Genomic DNA, 23,589 nt, shown 5'->3' with positions numbered 1-23,589 from the left:
TCTCCTGTTTTCAGCAAGGTGAGAGGGGGAGCTTCTTTCTCTACCCCTTTGGAATTCTGATCAATCAGGTGTTGGTTCCTTAGGGGACCATTATTCCTTTTTTGACAGAAATAATTGATATTTTAATTGAATTTCTCTATATGCTCATATTCTGGGTGATATTCTGCCACAGAGTTCACATTCTGTTTGTAAACCCTCTGGGGATAGGGAAATACCTACAATTCCTGAATGTCATCCGCTTTGAAATACCAACAAACAGAATATAAATAAAAAAAAAAAAAGAATAAATATGAGTCATGCATTAGACCTAAATATTTTAAGCATAAGTCATGTTAGTCCTGAATTGCCATCTTATAATAGAGCACAATTTGAATAGTTTCTTACCTGTTCTTAGTGATTTCTTGAATAAAAAAAATCCCTACTTTTTTTAAGCCACTCCAAAGAATGAACTAAGAAGACCATACTGAAAGTAAAAACTTATAAACTGAGGAGACCTCATGTGTCGATGGCAGCACGGGAAGTCCTGTGCATGGTCAGAAGCTTAAAATTTTTGCTTCTGAGCTTGTGTTCCATCCTGGTGCCATTAGAGGATGCCACCCACTTGTTCAGCTATTTGACTGCCTGTCAAAGTAGAATCTTTGTAAATAGCTTACTTTCCTCCACTGTCTGCTTATTGCTCTGTACTACAGAAGTGTTGGAGGACTTCAAAATTTTTAACCCTAATGCCAACTAGTAAGAAGAGTGCAACCTTTCACCTGACTAGACAAACTGCCTTGAATTTTGAACAAATCATTTCCGGGGTGTTGAAGGCCATTCCAAACCTTATTCCTCTCACTATATTTGAGGCATGCATGTGTCATTTCTGACTTAAACACAACTTTAAGAATGACATCTTTAGATCAGAAACAGATAAATATCAACATATGATAGTTTCATGCAGATGGACCATATTTGTCTCTACATTCATTTGATATCAGTGTAACAATAGATATTTTCAGTATGTTAGAAACAGCATATCCATTCAGTGGCTAAATTTAAAAAGCATATTGAACCTTGGTTATAGGTGCTTCAATAGTCATAGAATGTATCCTGGCCATCGATGAGTGTCGTCTTTGTGAACTACCTGCAGAAAATAAAACAAAATTGGATAACCTACCATAACTTCAAGAATACCATGCAATTCAAATGCGTATAATTATGCTGCCACCACCAAAGAATGAAGAATTTTTTTTTAGAACAAAAACCTGTAAGGCTAACCTTCCAACAACTGAACCCAGACAAATATACATTCATACCTATCTAAACTTCTATAGGGGCTTTTTTTTCAAAGGGATTTATTTATGCTGGTAAACTGGTAATGCTGCAGAAAAATCCCCTTTGAAAACTGCCCCGGGGCCTCTGCAGGGAAAAGGGGTAGGCACTGGGGGGTGAGATTAGGCTGGGCCACTGGAAATTTGCACAGGATTCTTTCCCGAGCATACTTTGCATCTGCAAATTAAAAAGGGTACAGAATCACTACAGCACCGGCTGCATGGTGGGTTTTGAAAGGGAAATTCCACAGTGTTCCCCTTTCAAGATTTGCTTGCAGGCCCATGAGTACAAGCCCAATGGGAAGCTGAAAATTGGCCTCTATATTTTTCAACCAGGGATGCATGATTTGCAAGTTCTCCCACTCATATGGGTAAGATTAGGTTGCTATGGGTCAAAAACTTTGTAGATTTTGGGAAAATGTACAGAATAAAAGTTGTAAAAAAAACCCAAAACAAAACAGTATTTATAGTTCATATATGGTACTCTGATTTCATGACATGAATTGTGTTCAATGGAGACAATGGTTGAGCTGTGCCACTCTAACTCACTGTCTAATAGCCTATTAACATGCACAGATTAACACTGGATGTCACAGAAATAATCTGTGGATGACATTACATTGATATGACTATTGGAAGCATTATCTACAATGTGTCAATACAGCAGACATTTTAAGAAAATATGGAGATGAAAAGTTGTGGTAATTGAGCAAATTATGCACACAATTCCAAAAGTGATTCAGTTTAACAATACTGTTTGTATGGTAATTCAGTTCTATCATTAAAGAACATTTGTTTATCCAGAAAAGTACATACACTGAACACTTGGTAGCACTGATTGATGATCATTCTCTATTCATTGTGTTTCTTTTTAAGTATTTGCAACACAAATTATATGGCCTCTGAACATGCCATCATTTTGTAATAATTTTCCAAGAAGAAAAAAAGAGAATTTTTTTTTTCTGAACAGGAACTTAACAGACTAAAAGATCATGAAAGTGACAGTACACTAGCTACCTTATATATTGATATAGTGAAGTTGCTTACTTGTAACAGGTGTTCTCCATGGACAGCAGAACAAACAGCCACACAAGTTGGGCGATGTTATTTAATGGCACAGAGTTGGGTTTTCTTCTCTCAAAGCTTAGAAAATTCGACTTTGCTTCCTGAGCATTCTTGTGCAAGTCTCCTCCTTCTTTTTCCAAGTTAGGTAAACTTTCTGGGGAGTGGGAGAGGGATTGTGTGGCTAGCTGTTCTGCTGTTACAGATAAGCAACTTCACTTTCTCCATGGACAAGAATAACAAACTGCCAGACAAGTCAAGTTGGGACTCCCCAGCTGAGTGTTGCTTTGAACTAGATTTGACTTTCAATGGTTTCTTTGCAACCCATCTTGTGCTATGCAAGAAGTTTTGTTTTCCATGTCAGGAACTTCATTTCTGCATGGCATATGGCAGCTTCATTAGCTGTGTCATCACAGTATTTAAATCCCATTGAGGCACTAATTCCTTTAGCAGAGGTTTAAAGTTGTATAGACCTTTTATGAATCTAGATACTAATAGTTGCTAAAAAAAAACTGGTTCTTTCTCAACCATACTGTGGTAAGCTGTAACTGCACTCAAATGTACTCTGATGGAGTTTGTTTTCAGTCCAGAGTCCATGAGGTGAAGAATTTTAGAAGTTGAACATGCAAAATATTGTTCTCCTTAATATGTGCACCAATTAGCAAATCTTCTCCATTTGAAATTATAGGATTTCCTTGTAGAATGTTTTCTGGATGCTAGCAGAATCTCATTTACTCTTTGCAGCAAATGAAAACTGACTGATTATGTTGCTTTCAACATCCATCCTGTTAATGTTAGAGACTAGAGATTGGTATGCAGGACTGTTCCCTTGTATTGGGTTACCAGGTTTGGAATTGTTAGTAACCTTACAGGTGTATCCGCTGCTAGTCAGATTAACCACAGAAACCAACTTTGTTGCAGCCATCAGGATCATTTTTCCCTTGCCCTGTTTCAACTTTAGAATGATATTCGCTATTAGCAGAATTGGTGGGAAAGCATACATCATCTCTTCGATCCATGGAATTAAAAAGGCATCCTATACTATTGCATTTTGTGATGGCCTTTTCGTGGTAGTTTGTGATTGAATGGGTGCAAATAGGTCTATTCCTGGTGTGCCACAAATCACAAAAGGTCCTGCAGTTAACAGATCATTGAGAGACCACTCATGCAGTTGTAATTAACAGCTTAATCTGTCGACTATTATGTTGTTCTTCCCTGGAAGATAGATTGCTGAGATTTTTCATTTAGTTACCCAGTTCCATATCCCTATGGATGTTTTGCAGTGCTTGTAAAAAGCTTTTCCTCCCTGCTTGTTTATATAGAACATGGCAACTTGATTGCCTATATCTGTAGCATTTGGTTTTTCAGCCATGGCTTGAATGCTTCAGAGCCCTGAAAATCGCTCTCATTTCTAGAACACTGATATGATGCATTGATTCTTCATGCGATTATTCTCCTTAAGTACAGATATTGTTGAGATGTGCTTCCCATCCATGATGTGATGTGTTGCTATTGTTTATATGGTGGATGGGTGAAAGTTCTGACCACATAGCAAGTTTCTCTTGATTGTTCACCATGAAAGTGAATCCTTCACTTCTTTAGTAATATACAGGTCGATACAGTAACGTGCAGTTAAAGATTCCCCGTCTGTAACGTGCTGGGAGCGCACAATACAGACGAGTAAGGCCATCCAGCGATACAGTCTCCAGTTTCACGAGTCCTTAGCGCTTCCTAAAATAAACACCTAACCCTTTCCGCACCCAGCATGTAAATGAACGAAAAAGCTGTATAATGAAGGAATTAGCTATTCCCCTCCGATACTGTAACGGGCGCTGATATTATCTCCTTAGGAACGCGCTGTTTTGCCGCGGCCTTAACCTGTTAGTTTACCGCCTCCCCCTAGTAGGAGTTAGGACTGTGTAACAAATCCATCGACACCGCTTAAGATTCTCAAACACAATAAAACAATAAGCCTGGCACCTTCCTTGATGTAGTACGTCCCGGATGCCCCCCCCTCCCCAGCGTGCCCGCCACTACCCCTTTCATCAGCTGCATCCACCCATTATGCCCCTCACGGGCATATCCTGCTTCACAGAGCGCTCCCACTCAAATCCGTTCATGGGTATATACCCTTTCGCCCCCCTCACAGCGCCATGCTACCATTGCGACCCGGAGGAGGTGAGGCACAGCGGCAAAGACAGATGGGAGAGGAGAAAAAGCAGAGCCGAGCAAAGCAAAAGCGTGCGAGCAAAGCGAAAGCGTGCAGCAAGCCGGCGAAATAGACCTGCGAGCAGAGGCAATAGCAGCGGTTCGGTAAGCCTGGCACCCTCCTTGATGTAGTACGTCCCGGATGCCCCCCCCTCCCCCGCGCGCCCGCCACTACCCCTTTCATCAGCTGCATCCACTGCGACCCGGCAGTCCTGTGAGGCCTACAAAAAAAAAAAATCCCCGGCTCCCGCGCCCCCGCACTGGCCCGCCGACTCTACCCCCCCTCCTCCCGATCGGGCGGGTAGGCGGCAGCGAAAAGCAAAAAAAAACCAAAATCAATTTTTTTTTTTTCAAAAAGCGACATCACACAATGCATAAAATAATTTCTCCAGCCTTAAAGCGACTTACTTTTGGGATCTGTCAAGATCCCAAAAGTAAGTCGCGAAAGTAACTTACTTTTCTGAAGCCATCAGGAACACGATCTTAGCTCCTCCGGACGAAGACAAAGATGGCCGCCTGCACGGGGAAAGCGTGCAATTGGCCGCTGAAGACGTGACGTCACGTCTTCAGCGGCCAATTGCACGCTTTCCCCCGTGCAGGCGGCCATCTTCGTCTTGAGCTACGATCGTGATGGCTTCAGAAAAGTAAGTTACTTTTGCGACTTACTTGACAGATCCCAAAAGTAAGTCGCTTTAAGGCTGGAGAAATTATTTTATGCATTGTGTGATGTCGCTTTTTGAAAAAAAAAAATTGCTTTGGTTTTCGCCGCCGCCTACCTGCCCGATCGGGAGGAGGGGGGGGGGGGTAGAGTCGGCGGGCCAGTGCGGGGGCGCGGGAGCCGGGGATTTTTTTTTTTTGTAGGCCTCACGGGACTGCTGGGTCGAGGTGGATGCAGCTGATGAAAGGGGCAGTGGCGGGCGCGCTGGGGAGGGGGGGGCATCCGGGACGTACTACATCAAGGAGGGTGCCAGGCTTACCGAACCGCTGCTATTGCCTCTGCTCGCAGGTCTATTTCACCGGCTTGCTGCACGCTTTCGCTTTGCTCGCACGCTTTCGCTTTGCTCGGCTCTGCTTTTTCTCCTCTCCTGTCTGTCTTCGCCGCTGTGCCTCACCTCCTCCCGGAGCAAGGCTGCTTTCGCACCCTGCTCCGGGAGGAGAGACACAGCGACGAAGCAACAAAGACTTTTCGTGTTTTTTTACACTTCCTGGTGCCTGTCATTTGAAATGACATTTTAAATGACAGGTACCAGCGCACCCAGGTTACTGTATAGGTGCTGTATTAAGCGCCTATACAGTAAAATGGGTTGCGCGGGCATAACCCTTCCCTAACGCTTTAAAGCCGCGGCATGCATTTGCATGCGATTAGAGGAGAGTATCGGGGAGTTAGTGAAGAGAACTGTGGGTGCGGGGAGGAAGGGTGCGCCTGACACTGCCGCACTGTTTCTACCGCGGCCTTACTGTATCAACCCGATAGTAACCTAGTAACAGTTGGCAGAAGACGACCAAATAGTCCATCAAATTGCACGTGGTGGCAATGGCTGCTCCATTCAGGTTACTCCCATTCTGTTAGGGTACTGATTGCTGTTCCACGCATGTTTTCCCAAGCCCACTTACAAGTAAAGTGCATTTACACATGTAAAACCCAGTTCTAAGCAAGTAAATCCTTTTGAAAATCAGGCTCTTATTTTCCCCTTGCTTCTCAAAATAAGATGATGGGAATTTTGATCATAGGTGCACTTACAACTTCTCTAATATGGGTTGAATTGAAGATTAGGCACCTGCTTCATGAAAGTGTTTGCAAAGTCTGCCCATAATAATCTGTATAAAGGCATGACAGTCCTGTACAGGTTGCTGTGGCAATATTTCTGGACTTATAATTTTTGTTGACTCCATTTGAGGCTTTATTGTAGGAGATGAAGTTCTATTGCTTGATGTTTCTGTATGTTTTGTCTTCCATGAATGCTTTCTTCCTATTTCAATAAGACCTGAGGAAGACCTAGATAACTAAGATCTACCTTGTGGTTCACAAGTACATTGATGCCAAGTATTGGCTCTGAATTGGAACATTTTTCTTGTGCTGGTGAATCTCTGCACCGCTGCTTCAGTGCCGGCAATTCTCTGTGCTGATGCTTTGGTGCTGGCAATTCTTTGCATTGATGCTTTTGCACTGATAGTTCCATGCTGTATTCTTTCGGCACTAATGCCTCATGGCTTCAGTGTTTCAACTCAGAATCCATATTGTGCCTCTTTTGTGCAGACAGTTCTCTGTGTTAGGCCTCTTAGGCATAGGTGTCTCTGCTTTTCAGTGGCACTAACTCCCAGCTTCCCTAGACTAGAATTGTTGTTGAATAGGTTTTCATATTTGAGTCTGAATTTTCATGAACTAGTGCCCTTGGGGACACATGTCTGCAGAAATCACAGCTAGAAGAGTTACGATCTGGTCTCCAGGCATTTCAGAGAAAGGGAATGTAAATATAGCATGGATATTGTGTTGACATGATTCACTTTTTTTTTTCAGTCTTTACCCTTTCTTTTTTTTCATATTTTATTAATTTTCATAAAGTAATCATACATCTTACTTCATTGAAAAGAAAAGATATGTAAAGTATCTAATTTCACATTAAATATACCAAAAGGCAATTACTAATTACAAACTTTTCAGCGAGGTATAAATCTTACAGATTAGGAAACAAAAGACCAGGCCCTGATATTTAAAGGAAGCATATAAAGGAATCAATACAAATCAAGATAAACTGGCTTAACGGATTTGATCGATTACAATAAATGATTATCTAAGGGATCTATTACACAGGATTGATTTTTAAATTCCTAGCATTTAAGAAGGATTTCAGTTGTTCAGATACAGTGAAAACAAAAATTTAATCTTTTCCTCGTATTATGCATCTGCAAGGATATTTTAATACAAAAGTATAACCTAAATGTAATACTTGTGATCTCATATTAAGGAACTCCCTTCTCCTTATTTGGGTAGCCCTAGAAAAATCTGGAAATATTTTAACAACTTGACCAAAAAAGGTAGTTAAATTTTGAAAATATTTTCTCATAACACCACTTCTTTCAATGACAAAGAACACAAGCAACACTCCTCGATCTATTATCTCTACTGTTGAGCTTTCCAAAAATTGCGTCAAGTTGTCGAGAGCTTCCATCTGGTTATCTCCAATATTTCTTCTAACTTTTGATAAAAAGTGAGCTTTATTCACCAAAGGAAGTTTAGACTCTTCAAATTTAAAATTTTTCACAAAAAACGTTTAGTGTGCTATGGATATCCTCTCCCAAGGCACGAGGAAAATTTAAGAACCTTAAATTAAGATGTCTTATGTGGTTTTCCAGGAATTCCAATCTTTTAGACTGGATTCCATGATCTTTTATCAATTTGAAGTTCACAGACTGAACTTGTAATGAATTTTGTTCCACCGCTTCAACTCTATTATTAAGGTCCTTAATCTGGCCTCCCAAATTAAGATTAAGAGAGTGCATCTCCAATTCCATTTTCAAATATTTGTTCTCACAGTCCTTCACTAGCCCACCAAGGCTAGCAACAAGATCCCACAAAGTATCCATATCCAGGGTCACTATAGCCGGTTTCGGGGGTAATTGGAAAGACTCACCCCCTTCACGAGCATTGAGTGTTCCTGGAAAGTCCAATGCCTGCGCCGCCAAAATCCTCCTTTCTTCCTCCAGAGGATCAACCAGAGATAGAGATGTTTCAGCCTCCTCTGGGACCCTTATTGATGCTGACTCCAGCATGCTGGAGGAAAACTGAGGCTGCAATGCCATTCCTCCATCTCGGCTTTCCCCCCCCCCCCCCCCCGGTCAGACAGGTGATGTCATCTTTGTGCGCCACGTCTAACAAGCTCACCCGCGACGCTGGAGGTGGTGCGACTGAGCTCCCTCTCCTATCGCTGAAGCGGGGAGAATTCCACCTGCTCGTTCCACCGACGCGGTCGCAAAGGAAGTAATCCGCTTCTGTCCATCAGGTAAAGGGGGTTCCAGGGGGAAAACCCGAACTTTACCTTTCCTTTTAGGAGGCATTTTCAAACAGGAAATGTTTACCATAGAGCAGCTTCTCTTGCGACCGTTCACACCACCATCTTGGGCCCATCTTTACCCTTTCTTATCTGTAGATAGCCTGAAATTTTGCGGTGATGCTAAGAGAGAGAAAGAGACTATTTCCAACCGTTCGCTGTAGCAGACAAAATAAGACTGAGGAGACTCATGCGTGGGAAGGCCTGCGCTTGCTCAGAATGCAAAATTGAACTTTCTGGACTTTGAGAGAAAATGACCTGACCTAGCACTGTCAGCTGATGTCACCCAACTACTGTGGCAGTTTGTTATACTTGTCCGTGCAAAAAATCTAATAACGATATTTTTTCAAATCTCATTGTTTAATTGGTCAACTGTGGAAGGGTATATTGTTTTTATCAGCCAGTTCTACTTACCATCACTCCCTCTTGATGTAGTAGACCTAACATCTAATGAACCTTTCCTCCTGTCCTTATGTCTGCAAGTTTGAATATCTGTGAAAGGAATAAAATTACAGCAACTATTAAGAGCATATTAACATATTTCTACAATACATTAAGAAATCCTCGCCAATGAAAAGGTACAATTACTATTGGCACAGTTAATGAAATCTGTATGCATAGAATTTTGTGGAATTGATAGTTCTCTATATCTTTTCAAGGAAAACTGTAAAATTTGTCAAGTATACCGCCTGTACAGTCCTGTAAATTCCAACTGCAAAAATCAAATTTCACTCGATATAATACACAACGAACTTTGTATAAAATGACATCATAGACATGCTGATGGACTGCATATCAGTTAGCATTTGTGCCTTGCAATAGATGTGTGCAGCTCCGTTCAGATACGTGTTTTAGTTTTCTAAAATTCAATTTTATATGCAATTTGAAAATGTCTAAAAAATATATATTTGGGGCATCTTGTTCAAGATAAGACATTTGTCTTGATTTGACCAATGATTAGACCCCACATGCTTGTTGTGACAGAAGACATTGAAAATTATAATGCAGTCTACTATGATTATCATTTTATAACAAAGTTTGTTGTGTATTACATCGAGTGAAATTTGATTTTTGTAGTTGGTGTTTACTTCACTTCATTAGCTAGTCTTGTAAATTGGCAAGAACGCATACTAGAACATTTCATCAGGTGGCCCCCATCTGGAATGCTATGCCTTTGGAAGTGTATGTTGGAGGTGAAAGTTTTTAAAACATACTGAAGACTTATCTTTATGTGCTTTTAATTACTGAGCTGTGAACTTATATTATTGTCTGTTTTATTGAACTGGGAATGTTTTTTTGGAATCCGCAGTGAATTGTTTAGAGCTGCGGAATAAGAGATGCTAAATAAACAAATAAACAGAATCTTTACTGCAATGTAGATAGTTTTTAAATGAAATGCACAGAAAGAGAAGTTGCTTACCTGTAATATGTGTCCTCCATGGACAGCAAAACAAATCAGCCACACAAGTGAGTGATGTCAGTCAGCGCTGATGCAAAAACAGGTCTCTCTCACAGATTGAAAAAAAGACTGTGAACATGTGTGGGAGTTCCCGCGTGAGCCAAGTCAGTAATTCCCTAGCTTAGCTTCAATTTCAGTATGTAAGTGGGACAGCCTGGCTAATTTGTTCTGCTGTCCACAGGTAACACCCGTTATGGATAGGCAACTTTGCTTTTCTCTGTAGACAAGCAGGAAGAAACAGCAAAACAAGTGGGGACACTCCAGCTAAGGAGTGCATAAAATATAAATACAGTTATATATTAATTTCGCTGCTTTTGTAATTTTTTTAATGCAATTCGTAAGTGAAAAAAAGAGGGAAATTGAAGCTGTTAATGAAATTCTGGAAAATGCCTGGCCAAAGCTGTGTGATTCTTGCTCTAAACAGTAGTGTTTTGTAAAGTGTGAATAGTAGACCATGTAGTTGCTGTATAGATCTCTTGAACTGAAACTCGGCTTAAATGAGCTACTGATGCAGCAGTCGTTCTTAATTGGATGTGCTGTGACTTTCCGTGGAAGAGGAACTTTTGCTTTCGAGTAACAAAAAGAAATACACTGAGATAGACAAAGACAAAGTCTTGATTCTTAACTGGGTCTCTTATTATTGTCTGAATAAGAAAAATAATTGTGTTGATCTTCTGAAGAATTTTGTTCTGTCTAAATAAAATAGTAAAGCTCTTCTACAGACTAATGTATGAAGATTCGATTCTGCGGAGGATGCATGAGGTTTTGGAAAGAACATTGGAAGGCTAATAGTTTGATTCAAATAAAGTTAAACTATTTTGGAAGAAATTTTGGACGAGTGCTTAGATTAGTTTTATTTGGAAATCTGTGTATATTGTGGGTAGGTTACTAGTGATTGCAGTTCACTTACTCTTCATATGGAAGTTACTGCTCTGAGGAAAATTCCTAAGACATCCATTTTAGTTACATTCAGGGCGATTCAGTACGGTGTGCTTAGGCCGAGCACACGGACTACAAAATCTCTGCAAGGCCCAACAATTTTATAACATGTGCGCCCATCAAGAATCTGGCTGTAACTACTGGACAATCTGGCTGTAACTACTGGACAATTTGAAATTGTTCATACTGAGGCCAATATTCAGTAGGCTGTTTAGTGGACAAGTTATCCAGTTAAAGTTAGATGGATAATGGGTCTTGTATTTTCAGTGGGATAAACATTCAGATGAATACACTGGGTTTCCAGCTATGTTTGAATATAACTGGTTAGCTTATCAAGTTATCTGGCTTTTGTGGCCAGGAAACTTTCTACTTAACCAAATATCTTCAAAGATATCACTGTTTTGATTGTAAATATTACTACCTTTATCATTAAGACTTGGGGATAACTGCACAGAGTGGCAGCTACTATCCTTAAAAGAAACATGGGAATAACCTGCATGGCACAGCAGATGCTAACATAAGAAGCTTGCTGGGCAGACTAGATGGACCATGTAGTCCTTTTCTGCTGTCATTACTATATTATTATATCAAATGATATTTCCTTATCCCCCCCCCTTTCCCAAAGAAAAAGCAGGATGTCTCCAATCCTAGACCTCAGAGACTTAAACATCTACCAAAAGAGAAAAAAAAATTCAGAATGAATTCATTAGGTACTACTATTCTCCTTCATTTAGTTAGAAAAGAACATTTGGCTAGCCATGCATATCTCTATATTTCTATTCATTAATCTCACAGGAAATACCTTTGTTTTGCTCTGGGGAATCAGCTTTGTCAATACAGACTGCTGCCTTTCGGTCTAGCAGCTGCACCCAAAGTAGTTATGAAATGTCTAGCAGTAGTAGCAGCTCGCTTGCAGAAGGAAAACATTTTAATGTTCCCTTATTTAAATGACTGGCTGCTAATGGGCAGATCCTCCTTCAGTCCAGAAGCAGCACGTTCCTAATGCTCAACAAGCCAAAAAAAGCTAGGAATCATTGTGAGTATGAAAAAATCCAACCTAAAGCTCACACAATGTCTGGAATTTATAGGAGTCAAAATAAAATAAGCACCAAAATAAGCAAAGCTTTCCTACCTGTCAAAAGAATGCACACCCTCATAAACATAGGTCAGTATTTAAAAGCCATTTAGATGGATAACTCACAAGTTGTCCTTCTAAATGACTATTGCGACATATTTAGCCATTTATCCAGCTAAATTACGTGGATAACTGCTTACCCGGCTATAATTTAGCCATATAAAAAAGGGGTGTTTCAGGGGCCTTCTGGGGAGGGACTGAGATATCTGGCTAATCTAGCTGAATATCATGTATATGTGGTTAGATTAACCAGAAAGCCTTAAACCTGCTTCCAAGTAGGTCTAAAGTTATCCTGCTGGGTGAGGGGTGGGAGGGGAAAGTCTAGGATGGGGGAGGGGTGAGCCTGTTGATTGTGTGATGGGGTTGGGAGGCGATGTCATGGGGTTCTGATTCCTACGCTTTTACTGATACCGAGCAAAGGTAGTGGGGGGAAAGGGATCATTTCTATTTTGGGGCTGAGGAGTGCTGGGCCTGACAGGGCCGTTTATGTATAAGGGGTGGGGGGAAGGCTTACAATTGGGCCGCAGTTCCTTTATTTTTTTTGTGTGTATGGAGACCTCCGGATAAGCCGCCACCGATAACCATCAATACTTCCCAGGAGAAAGCCCAGCACGGAGACTTGAACCCGTAAGGAACTAAAAGACAATCCCATAAAGAGACCATTCTGGAGAAAAGAAAGGACTTGCGAAATCTGAGCCCTACGAGCTGACACTCCTAATGCGGCACACACATTTTCGAAAATCTTCCATACCCGAACATAAGCAAGAGAGGTAGCTGGCTTTCTAGCTCTCAACAGAGTGGATATAACCTCTTCTTTATATCCCTTCTTTCTCAATCTACGCCGTTCAAAAGCCAGGCCGCTAGACAGAAGTGATCTGCCTGGTCGAAAAACACGGGACCCTGCCGAAGGAGATGAGGGAGATGTCCGAGGTGGAGATGACAGTCGGTGGCGAGATTCACCAGATCCGTGAACCACAGTCTGCGGGGCCATTCTGGAGCCACGAGGATAACGGGATCCCGATGGAGCTCGATTCATCTGAGTACTTTGCCCACTAATGGCCACAGTGGGAACACATATAGAAGAATGTCATGAGGCCATGGAAGGACCAGCGATCCACTCCTTCCATGCAATGCTCTCGTCTGTGGCTGAAAAACCTGGAAGCTTTCGCACTGTACATGGTGGCCATCAGATCCAAGTGTGGGAGACCCCACCTGCGGATGATGAGATCCATTGACCTGTCCGACAATTCCCACTTGCCGGGGTCTAACTGCTGGCGACTGAGAAAATCGGCTTGGACATTCTCCTTCCCCGCAATGTGGGATGCTGCCAAGCGCTCTAGATGACGTTCTGCCCAGACCAAGAGCTTGCTGGCCTCCAGAGCCACCAGTCGACTCTTTGTGCCTCCCTTATGATTGACATATGCTACCGTGGTGGAGATGTTGGAGAGAACAGGTACCGCCTTGCGATGAAGCAAGGGAAGGAAAACCTTGAGAGCCAGGTGAACAGCTCAGATCTCCAGTCGATTGAAGTACCAGCAAGACTGAATTGGGGACCAGTTCCCCTGTGTAGACTGTGTCTGGCAGACCGCTCCCCAACCGGAAAGGCTGGCGTCTGTTGTGACAACGATCCACTTCGGGGTTTGGAGAGACACTCCCTTCAAAAGGCGAGCAGGCGAGAGCCACCACTATAGTTCTGCGACGATAGATTCGGGGAGCGGCAGAAGGGTCCAAAACTGATCCGAAACTGGTTTCCAGCGGGATAGCAAAGCTTTCCGTAACGGACGCATATGCGCAAAAGCCCATGGAACCAGATCGATAATGGAGGCTATGGAACCCAGGCCCTGGAGGTAGTCCCAGGCCATAGGCAGAGGAAGAGAGATCAAGGTTAGCACTTGGTCCCGGAGTTTGAGCGCTCATGTTGCCGAAAGGAACACCTTGCCAACTCGAGTGTCGAAGTGTGCTCCCAGGAATTCCAGGGTCTGAGAGGGCTGGAGGTTGCTCGGATGAGCTAATCATCTAGGTAAGGATGGACCAGTACGCCGTCTCGACGGAGGGAGGCCGCCACCACCACCATGACCTTGGTGAAAGTTCGCGGAGCTGTGGCTAGGCCGAAGGGGAGCACTCTGAACTGGAAATGTTGGACCAGGATCTCGAATTGGAGGAACCACTGATGCTCTTGGCGAATTGGAATGTGGAAGTAGGCTTCCGTCAAGTCGAGAGAGACCAGAAATTCCCCCTTAGTAGATGGAATACTGGCCTGACCCTTGTTCTTCCATCAGGACTGGGACTATGGCTCCCAGTTCCAGTAGTCTTTTTAGGGTCTGGACCACAGACGGCCTCTTTCGAGGGCCACAGGGGGAGACCAGGTGAAGATCTGGAAGGTCCTGAGCAAAATCTAATGCATAGCCTTTTTCGATTACCTCTAGGACCCACTGATCCGTCGTACTCTTGACCCATTCCTCAAGAAACAGAGACAGTCAACCACCTAAGTTTAGAACGGAGGAATGGGCCTTCCTTATTTCATTGTAGACTTTGGGTGCCAAATGAAGCTAGCTACTGGTTTGGAAGGGCCGATGGCCTTGAAAAGAATGAGACCAAGGAAAGGCTCTGGACACATTACCCCTAGTAAAAGAACCACGAGCCCTGGTACTATATCGATGCTGTCCTCGAAAACAAATGCGTGAAGGAAAGAAGGACTTTGATTGTTTCGGGTGATCCTCTGGTAGCTTATGAAACTTAGTTTCCCCCAAAGACTTAATAAACTGCTCAAGGTCCTCTCCAAAAAGCAACTGACTCTTAAAGGGGAGAGTGCCCAGCTGCGCCTTAGAAGTGGCATCCGCCGACCAATTTCTCAGCCAGAGAAGATGCCGAGCTGAGACTGCAGAGACCATTGCCCTGACCTGTACCCGAAGAAGATCATAAAGGGCATCAGCCCCATATGCAATTGCTCCTTCCAGCCTGTCCGCCTGCTCCGCCTCTGCAGACAGGAGGTCCTGGGTGCTGAGTAACTGCTGTACTCACCTAAGGCTTGCCCGCTGCATGAGACTGCTGCAGATTGTCGCCCGCACACCGAGGGACAAACCTTCAAAGATGCGTTTTAAATAAAATTCCAACTTAGGACCTGGACATTTTTTAAGGCCATAGCACCCACCATCGGGGACAGTGGTATGCCTGGTAACAGCAGAAACGGAAGAATACACCTTGGGCATCTTAAGCATATCCAAGCAGTCCTCAGGTAGGGGATAGAGCTTATCCACAGCCCTGCCCACTCTGAGTCCAGCCTCCGGGGACTCCCATTCCCGAAGAAGCATAAGCTTATGCATGGGATGGAATGGAAACGTACGAGGAGTCCTAAATCCCACCAGGAGAGGGTCCGTGTTATGAGGCATAGCAGCCATGACAGTATCCTCCGGAGGAACCTCTATTCCCAATTCTTGCAGAACAAAAGGAATAAGAGGTCCCTGCTCTTCCCTTTAAAAAAATGTAGAGTACTTATGTGTCGTTCTCCCTCTAAAGGAGGAGCGGAGAGCAGAGGGTCAGGATCCGGATTAGAATCAGGAACCAAAGAAGGCTGAGGCTGATCTGGGGGTGGAGGGACCCCGGGGACCATATTAACCCAAACGGACTCCTGGCCCTCTGTCTCCCTAGGCTGCGGAGAATAAAACCGCGGGGCCTTAGGAACTTTGAAAACATTTTTTTTTTAAAATCAGAAAATAAATGCAGAAATGCCAAGCCCAAGTGGTACAGCTAGTGAAGGGGGAGGGACTGGACCACCAGTTTCATCCCAAAGGAAAGGAAGTCCAGGCTGAAGTAATTTCAAGGGGCATCCTTCCAGGGGGGGGGGGAGGAAGCTCAAGTACCCCATAAGGAGAATGAGGAGGGCTCAAATCTGGAGGGAGATGTAAAGAATCTGACTCACCTCCTCCGTGCAGCTCCACTTCATGAAGTGAGGACTGATCTAAGATGGCTGCTGCTCCTGCCGTTTTTCGGGTCGGGAATGGCTTGGCTGCGTGGCGGGGAGCACGACCATGGGACTCTGAAGTTAAAGGCGCTGAGGAGTGACCCCCTCCGCCGAGTATACAGCCGGAGCACAAGCCTGATCGGGAGAGCCTTGTGACAGGCTCTGCACAGGCAGTTCATTGAATCGAACCAGGCATCAGCTGAGAAGAACCTTACAATGTAGAATTAAAGAACAGCTGAGCCATTAGGAGCTGTACTGAAAAAGAGGCAGAGACTGAACTTGCTTGCTTGCTGGAGCTGACCACGTTACTGAAATAAAAAAAGGGCAAGACTTGAAATGAATCAAGTAATACCTCTCTTCTTTCTGCTTTTAACTTTGAAACATTTTTTTTCAATCAGAAAATAAATGCAGAAATGCCAAGCCCAAATGGTACAGTTAGTGAAGGGGGAGGGACTGGACCACCAGTTTCACCCCAAAGGGCACCGGGAAAGGAAATCCAGGCTGAAATAATTTCAAGGGGCACAGCCCCCTGGAACCCCAGCAGAGCGAAAAGACAGAATCTGTCTCCTAGTAAAAAGCCAGAAAACTTTCAAATAATTATAAAATTAAACACTGGTTAATACTTGCTTGATCCATAAAGAAAAAACCCCCCACGGAGAAACGATAGGAGATGAGAAGGGGAATCAGGGGTTCAGCTGCCTGCATCTGCTGGGAGTCAGACAAATACTGAAGGGAATAGGGGAGGTTTTATCCTATTATGGGATGCCTTTTCAGTTCTAGCCTGTCTCCATCTGCTGAGCAGGAGGCACAAGCCATGGGTCTGGACTGATCCGGGTACGTACAGGGAACTGGCTTTTGTGGCCAGGTAACTTTCTACTTAACCAAATATCTTCAAAGATATCACTGTCACGCAAAAAACCCCCCAAAAACCATGAATATGCATGATAGAAAATTTCCATGCACTGCCTCCATAACATGCAACTTTTCTCTCATGCATATTCATTGTGGATATCCTGAAAACCTGACTGGCTAGTGAGCCCCCAGGACAGGGTTGGGGACCAATGGTGTCAGACGTACATGATTTTTCAAAACAGGAGGAATGAACTTATACTGTGGTAACTTTTGTGCTTTTTTGGCACCATTTTGGTGCCTTTGAACATGGCACTGATGTAAATGGTGCTGAGGTGCTAGAGCCAATGAATGCTTTGGAATCAATGGATATTTTGATGTTATTGAGGGCTTTGGCGCCAAATCTTCAGCACAATGTTTTTTCAAATGTGGAGATTTTGCATCTCTGTATTTGGTCTACTGATTTTGAAGGGTCATCTTTCTTCTTTCTGGAAGATTCTCTAAAAGAACTGCCCTCTCAGTACCTCTAGGCCCTGACTTGTTTATCTTTGGGACTTTCAAAGAGGAGCTTTCTTCTTGAGAAGCTGAAGCAAGCTAATATTTGACCTTCATGCTCTTATATTTTACATAGTTTAGTTTATTATCATTTATATACCATTACATCAGACATGCCTTCACAACAGTTTACAAGGTCAAAACACATACAGAAAATACAATGTTTTGTTAATATAGTAACAGCTAAAACTACAAAAGGTGAAGGTAAATAAATTAGCTGTTAAAGGAAAAGATAAAATAAAATAAAATCACATAAAAATTGTCTAAACAAAATATCATCTATTAAATATAAATAGCACTAAAAGAAAAATAAACCTAATATTAAAATAGATAAAATAAAATAAACAGAAATTCATAAAAGTTAAGCGCATAATATAATCCGGTGTTTAGTAGCTCATATTTATAGATTCATGCTCTGTACTGAAGTTTCAAACTCTGCAAATGCACATTTGAATAACCAAGTTTTTAATTAAGATTTAAATTGCCTTTTTTCTGGTGACAGTCTCAAGAACATTGGTAAGGAATTCCAGACTTTTGTTCCCGCAATAGATAAAACACGATCTCTAACATGGCTGAGTCTTGCTGACTTAATAGTAGGTACAGATAAAAGACCCTTATTGGCGGATCTCATGTCTCTCTGCGGTATGAAGGCACATGGATGTATTAAGCCATTCAGTTTGTTCTCCATATATGAAATTATGAATTAAACAGGCAACTTTATATTGAATGCGGTAATGAATCGGAAGCCAATGTAATTTGATCAAGGTAGGAGAAATGTGATCACATTTTCGTTGGCCTGTCAGAATTCGCGCCGCAGCATTCTGTAAAACCTGAAGAGGCCGAATACTGGAAGCAGGTAAACTAAGGAGCAAAGAGTTACAATAATCTAAATTTACGAAGATAAGAGCTTGTAAAACAGACCTGAAATCTTTGTGATCAAAAAAATGCTTTAGCTTTCGTAAGGTTAACAATTTAAAATAGCCATCTTTCAACTTTCTGGCTATATGTTTTTTTCAAAGAAAACTCTATCAATAGTCACACCTAAATCCCGTGTGTAAAAAGAGGGACATAATAGTAACATAATATCAGTAACATAATAGTGACAGCAGAAAAGGACCAAATGGTCCACCCAGTCTGCACAGCAAGATTAAGGTATTAACTGCCACTCTATACAGATTACTCCCATATTTCTCTTAAAGGTAGTAATTGTTATTCTGTGCATTTATCCCCAAACCTTATGATACCCATAAAAATTTCAGCTAGTAACTTTTTTTTACTGGGTGATTGAGCTTTCTTGAAAATTCATAGTGTTGCTTGATGTGCTTTGCTTATGGACTTGGCCACAGACGCAGTCCTGTGCTTTTCCCCTTATGTCTGCATATCAGTACCCCAGACTGTAGTAGTCTGGGCCCTCTTGGTTATTGTCTGAATCCAATTCCCCTTTTTCCCCTGCTGTTGAAGTGGGGAGCAATGTTTCAGTTGCATTTAAAGCATCAAGAGTTATTGGCTAAGGGTAGTAATATCCATGCTTTCTGCTAAGGGTAGTAACTGCTGTACCAGCAAGTTACCCTTATGCATGCTTTCTTCATTTCCTTTCAAAGCCCAAGGAGACATTCTCCCACATAGGTGACAGGTAGTTAGGTAGTGTTCTGGATTCAAGCATATGACACATCAATCGTGTCTATCCTGGCTTGCCATTTTATGGTAACAGTTATTACATAGCTTAAATGGAATTTTCCCTGATCTTGGTGACTTACTTATCTTCTTTTGTCTTGCAGAAGTAGAGTCATGAAATCAAACTTAAAACAGAGAAAAACCTGAAAAGTCATAGTGACAACAAGTGTGTGAGAAAAAAAATCTTCCGCATTTGACTGCAACTGCGGATGAGAAAAAACTGACTTATTTTGCACAGGGATGGCCTGCACATGCTTACAAAGTCTTTTTTCAGTCTATGCGAGAGACTGTTTTCCGTACTGGCATCGACTGATGATGTCATCACTTCTGTGGCTATTTGCTCCTGCTTGTCCACAGAGAACATTTTCAGTTTGGGTTTCAAAGCTGCAGTGCCGACATGGTATTTGGACTCATTGCTGACTTTTGGATAGTGAGTTTGATCTATAGCTGATTACATCTTTTGCTGATAGTGTAATAATTTACTTTTACCATGATATAAATTTAAAATTTCCAGTATATATTTTTGTTTTTTTTTTACAGGCAATGACCACTACTATTAACTTTATAAGACAGGTGCAGAAAATGTTTCTATAGCATATCCTTATTTAAAATGTAAAACTATATTGCATGTTTTGCTTTTAAATATGCCCAACATTCTTTGCTGAAGATGATTACAGCAGAGGAAATACACATCACAACTGATATAAAAAATTCCTGGGATTCATTTTAGGTTTATCAATGGTTTACCAATTTCTACTGGTCAGTTTTGCTCAGTTTGGCTCTTTTAGGATAGATAGTGCTGCCTCTATAACTCCTATGGCATCAATGATCTAATGAGTTAATGATTACAGACAGCAGGCAGTCTAAGTACAGTGGAAATATCTCATTTAATTTACTGCTTACATACTACAATACCAGATACAAAGACCTGCCCAATACAGTGTACGTTATCATTAAAATAAATCTTACATCACCACATAAAACAGAGAATCTAAACCCTCATAACTCACCCCTAAGCCCCTTCACCCCATCTAAAACACTCAAAATAAAAATGAAAACATAAACCAAAACCACTCATCATAAAATACAACCTTTCCAGCAGATGCCCAATTATACTCATTTCTAATCAGACTCCTACTCCTTCCATATGCAAAACTTGGAAACAAATATTTCACTTTTTTTTCTGAAAACTATGTAATTAGGATAAATACTAAGAAGCTGAATGAAATTCTCATTATTGCTATTATTAACAAAAACTGATTATTTGTTATACAAACAAAACCTGGAATTCAAGTAAAAGACAGAGAAAATCAAGTTATGACAGGGACATGTCCCCAAAGGTAATGGGGCAATTTTCAAAAGTGCTTTTTTACCTGAGTCTTTGCACCATTTTTCAAAGGGCAAGTACACAAGGACTTGCCCTTTGAAAATTGCTAGGAATACAAAGCTCACATGGTCATTTACACCTGCTTTTTGTGCAGGAAGAATTTTGCTTGAAAAGTACATGCATAGATTTAAATACAACCCATGCACATATTTTTCCTCCCCAACGTGCACCCAGGAATGCCTCCTCCCAATGGGGCTAAACATATCCACATTGTGGAATAATGTGTGGACTTTTAACCATATTGAGGATGGGCAATTTTCAGACAGGCAATTTATGTGGGTAAAATGCTTTCCAGTTGCATATATAGCTTTGAAAATGTATCTCTAAATAAAAGAAATTAACCAAAACAAACGAAGAAAGATGACAAAGCAGATATGTTGAAGCATTCCTACATAGAGATATCTTGCAGCGAATGTGGGAAAGGGAGAGATTTGGTTGTTAAACCAAGAGACTGGAATCCAAGATTCAAGTAGGATATCTTAAGAAGGGCCTCTTGAAACCCCCAAAACACCTATGTATGAAAGTCTTTTGTTGAGCTAAAACCTTCACAACTTCCAACAATATTTTTCTGGGACCAGTAAGACAGCACCTAACTCTTGGCGTCCGTCTACGCATCAGGCTACACGTTTAAGGTAGATATTTTTAGAGATGGTATTAACAAGTATCATCCATTTTTTTATTTTTTTATTCCATATCACTATGTAACTAGATAAGTTTTTAACCACTGTAACCTCCTCCTTTCCCCTGCCCCTTTGGTTATGCTGTTAAAAATGTTTCGATGTAAACTGCCTCTCCGAGGCATCAGTTTTATTTCCATGTAAACCGGTGTGATATGTATATTATACAGGAACATCGGTATATAAAAACTAAAAATAAATAAATAAATAAATCCAGCATGGCACCTTGTACACAGATGGACCTGTGTAAATAAATTAGAAGTCTATTTGTGAAGATGATTTATTACATTACTTCTTCCTCAATAAAACTGCTTCTGATGACTAAATTGTATCATATTGGCTTTTAACTTGAAATGAATACAAACATTTTATGACAAACAACAACATCACACCTGTTTGAGATTCAGCCTGAACTCGTTCACATGTTTTGTCTACCTAAAAATAAATAGAAGAAAAGCAATTAGCTGAACTTCCTTATTTATAAGTAAAAAGTTGAATTTCATCTAATCTGTGACACAGTTATTCTTTTGCCTACCTTGTTATTGTCACTGCATGGCCTACTAACTGACACATAGTGTCTAATCTTTCTGCAAAAGAAAACAACAGTGTCATTTTATCTAATTTACAAAACATATTTGAGTCCTGCAGGATAGACTGAGGATCAAACCGGATTGGCTGTTAAGCCTATTTCTGATGAAACTGGGGGTAACTTTCAGACTCCCCTTTGTAGTTTCCTTTTGAAAATCCACTAGCACACACAATGCAGGTACAAAGGTACTCATGGATATTACACCTGCTTTGCAGCACTTGCAAGTCCACACTGGAAAGTACACATGGTGATCTCAAGATGATTTCATTGCAAGTACTTTCCTCCTCTTACCCAACCCCAATTTCTTTTTTCTGCACCTAAAATTGTGTGTGTTGTAAAACTGTATGCACTGAGGGAGCAAAATTTTCAAAAACTATCTTTACATGGGTAAACCTGGGTTTGCCCAAGTAAAATACTGAAATGTTCCTCAAGATGCATACTATTAAATATCTATAAAAAGTGCATAAATAACTCCCCAATTTAATAAACACAATACCGTGCAATACTTTAAACACAGATCCCAGTTTTCTGCTGCAGCTCAAAGGCAGATTCTGCGGCAAGAGTTCAAAAATTTGGCAGCAGCTATATGACAAGTTTGCTTAAATTTGAATGGATTTGCATATTAAATATTCATTTATTACTTTATAAAAATTGTTTTTTTTATATATTTCTTGTGCCTGGTTGGTATTTTCTTGGGGAAAAGCAGGCCTAGTGGAAGCATTAGGTGGACTAGACAGCTGCCTAGAGTGCCACAGGTCTGAGGGCGGCAACTGCATAATTTGAATTAGTATGGTTTTACATTCATTGATTTACATTTCCTGATTTATTGTTTGTTTATGAGGAATTGTAATGCTTCTGTTTTTCCATTGTTGCACTGTATATATAGTCTGGCTTATTGCGGTTTACAATTCATTTTTTGTCTGCAAGTTTGTATTACCACTTTATATTCACTTTATACTACATTTGGTGAGGGTCTGTTTGTATTTTGCATGTGTGATTCAGCTGATGTATTCTGCTAATGTGTAGGTCCTGTGTACGGATCTATAGCAGCTTGGCTTTTTCTGTTTTCCTAATAGTAGGTGAACTGGTGTTTCATTAGGGCTTGGTGTAATAATTGCAGTGTTGCCTTTTCATAAGTAGGGTTGTATTGTCTGAGTGCTGGGAAGTATTGAAGTTTGTTTTTTTTTATAGAAGATTTACTATTTTGAAATCATAATTCAGTTTACTTGTGGCTTTCTGAGGATCGAGCCCATCACACATTACAATACCCAATAACAATTCCAAGGATCTTTTTTACTTTTTTTGCAGGGTTTTACAACACTGCATGTAAATATAATATACATATTGTGATATTTTTACCTCAGAAGGCTGAAAATTATAAATGCATTATATTTAATTGTGTGGGGAGGATGTGACAAAGGTTGGGGGGGGGGGGGGGGAGTAAGTTGTAAGTTTCGCCTAGGGCACCAAATACCCTTGCCGTGCGGAAAAGGGAACTTAGTGACCAGTGCTGGGAAGAAAGAAGGGAGATAGGGGAGGGGAGGGAAATGGGAAGGGAATCTTGAAGGGAGATGGAGAAGGGATCTCAGGGAAGAGGGACAGGGATTTGAGGGAGAAGAAGAGAGGGGGAATTAGTATATAGAGGGAGAAAGGATAGCAAGAAGAGGGAAGGGAAATGAATGGAGGAGAAGGAAGGGAAAAGTAGAAGAAAGACGGGGGGAGTCCGGGACCAGGA

At 41.4% G+C, this 23,589-nt stretch overlaps 1 protein-coding gene across 5 annotated transcripts in view; it reads right to left on the bottom strand.

Moving 5' to 3' along the window:
• PDE8A (phosphodiesterase 8A) overlaps positions 1–23,589 on the bottom strand; it is a 399,353-nt gene that overhangs the window by 54,569 nt on the left and 321,195 nt on the right. For all 5 annotated transcript variants that reach the window (XM_029575868.1, XM_029575867.1, XM_029575869.1 and 2 more), the window contains exons 10-13: positions 21,801–21,852; positions 21,658–21,700; positions 9,044–9,121; positions 1,053–1,123 (exon numbers count right to left, since the gene is read on the bottom strand). In XM_029575868.1, coding sequence (XP_029431728.1) covers positions 1,053–1,123; positions 9,044–9,121; positions 21,658–21,700; positions 21,801–21,852 — 244 coding nt within the window. The remainder of the gene's footprint in view (positions 1–1,052; positions 1,124–9,043; positions 9,122–21,657; positions 21,701–21,800; positions 21,853–23,589) is intronic.

This window comes from Rhinatrema bivittatum, chromosome 13 (assembly GCF_901001135.1).
Source record: "Rhinatrema bivittatum chromosome 13, aRhiBiv1.1, whole genome shotgun sequence".
Lineage (NCBI taxonomy): Eukaryota > Metazoa > Chordata > Amphibia > Gymnophiona > Rhinatrematidae > Rhinatrema > Rhinatrema bivittatum.
The sequence above is the reverse complement of the archived record's forward strand: the minus strand, read 5'-3'. Positions and strand labels throughout refer to the sequence as shown.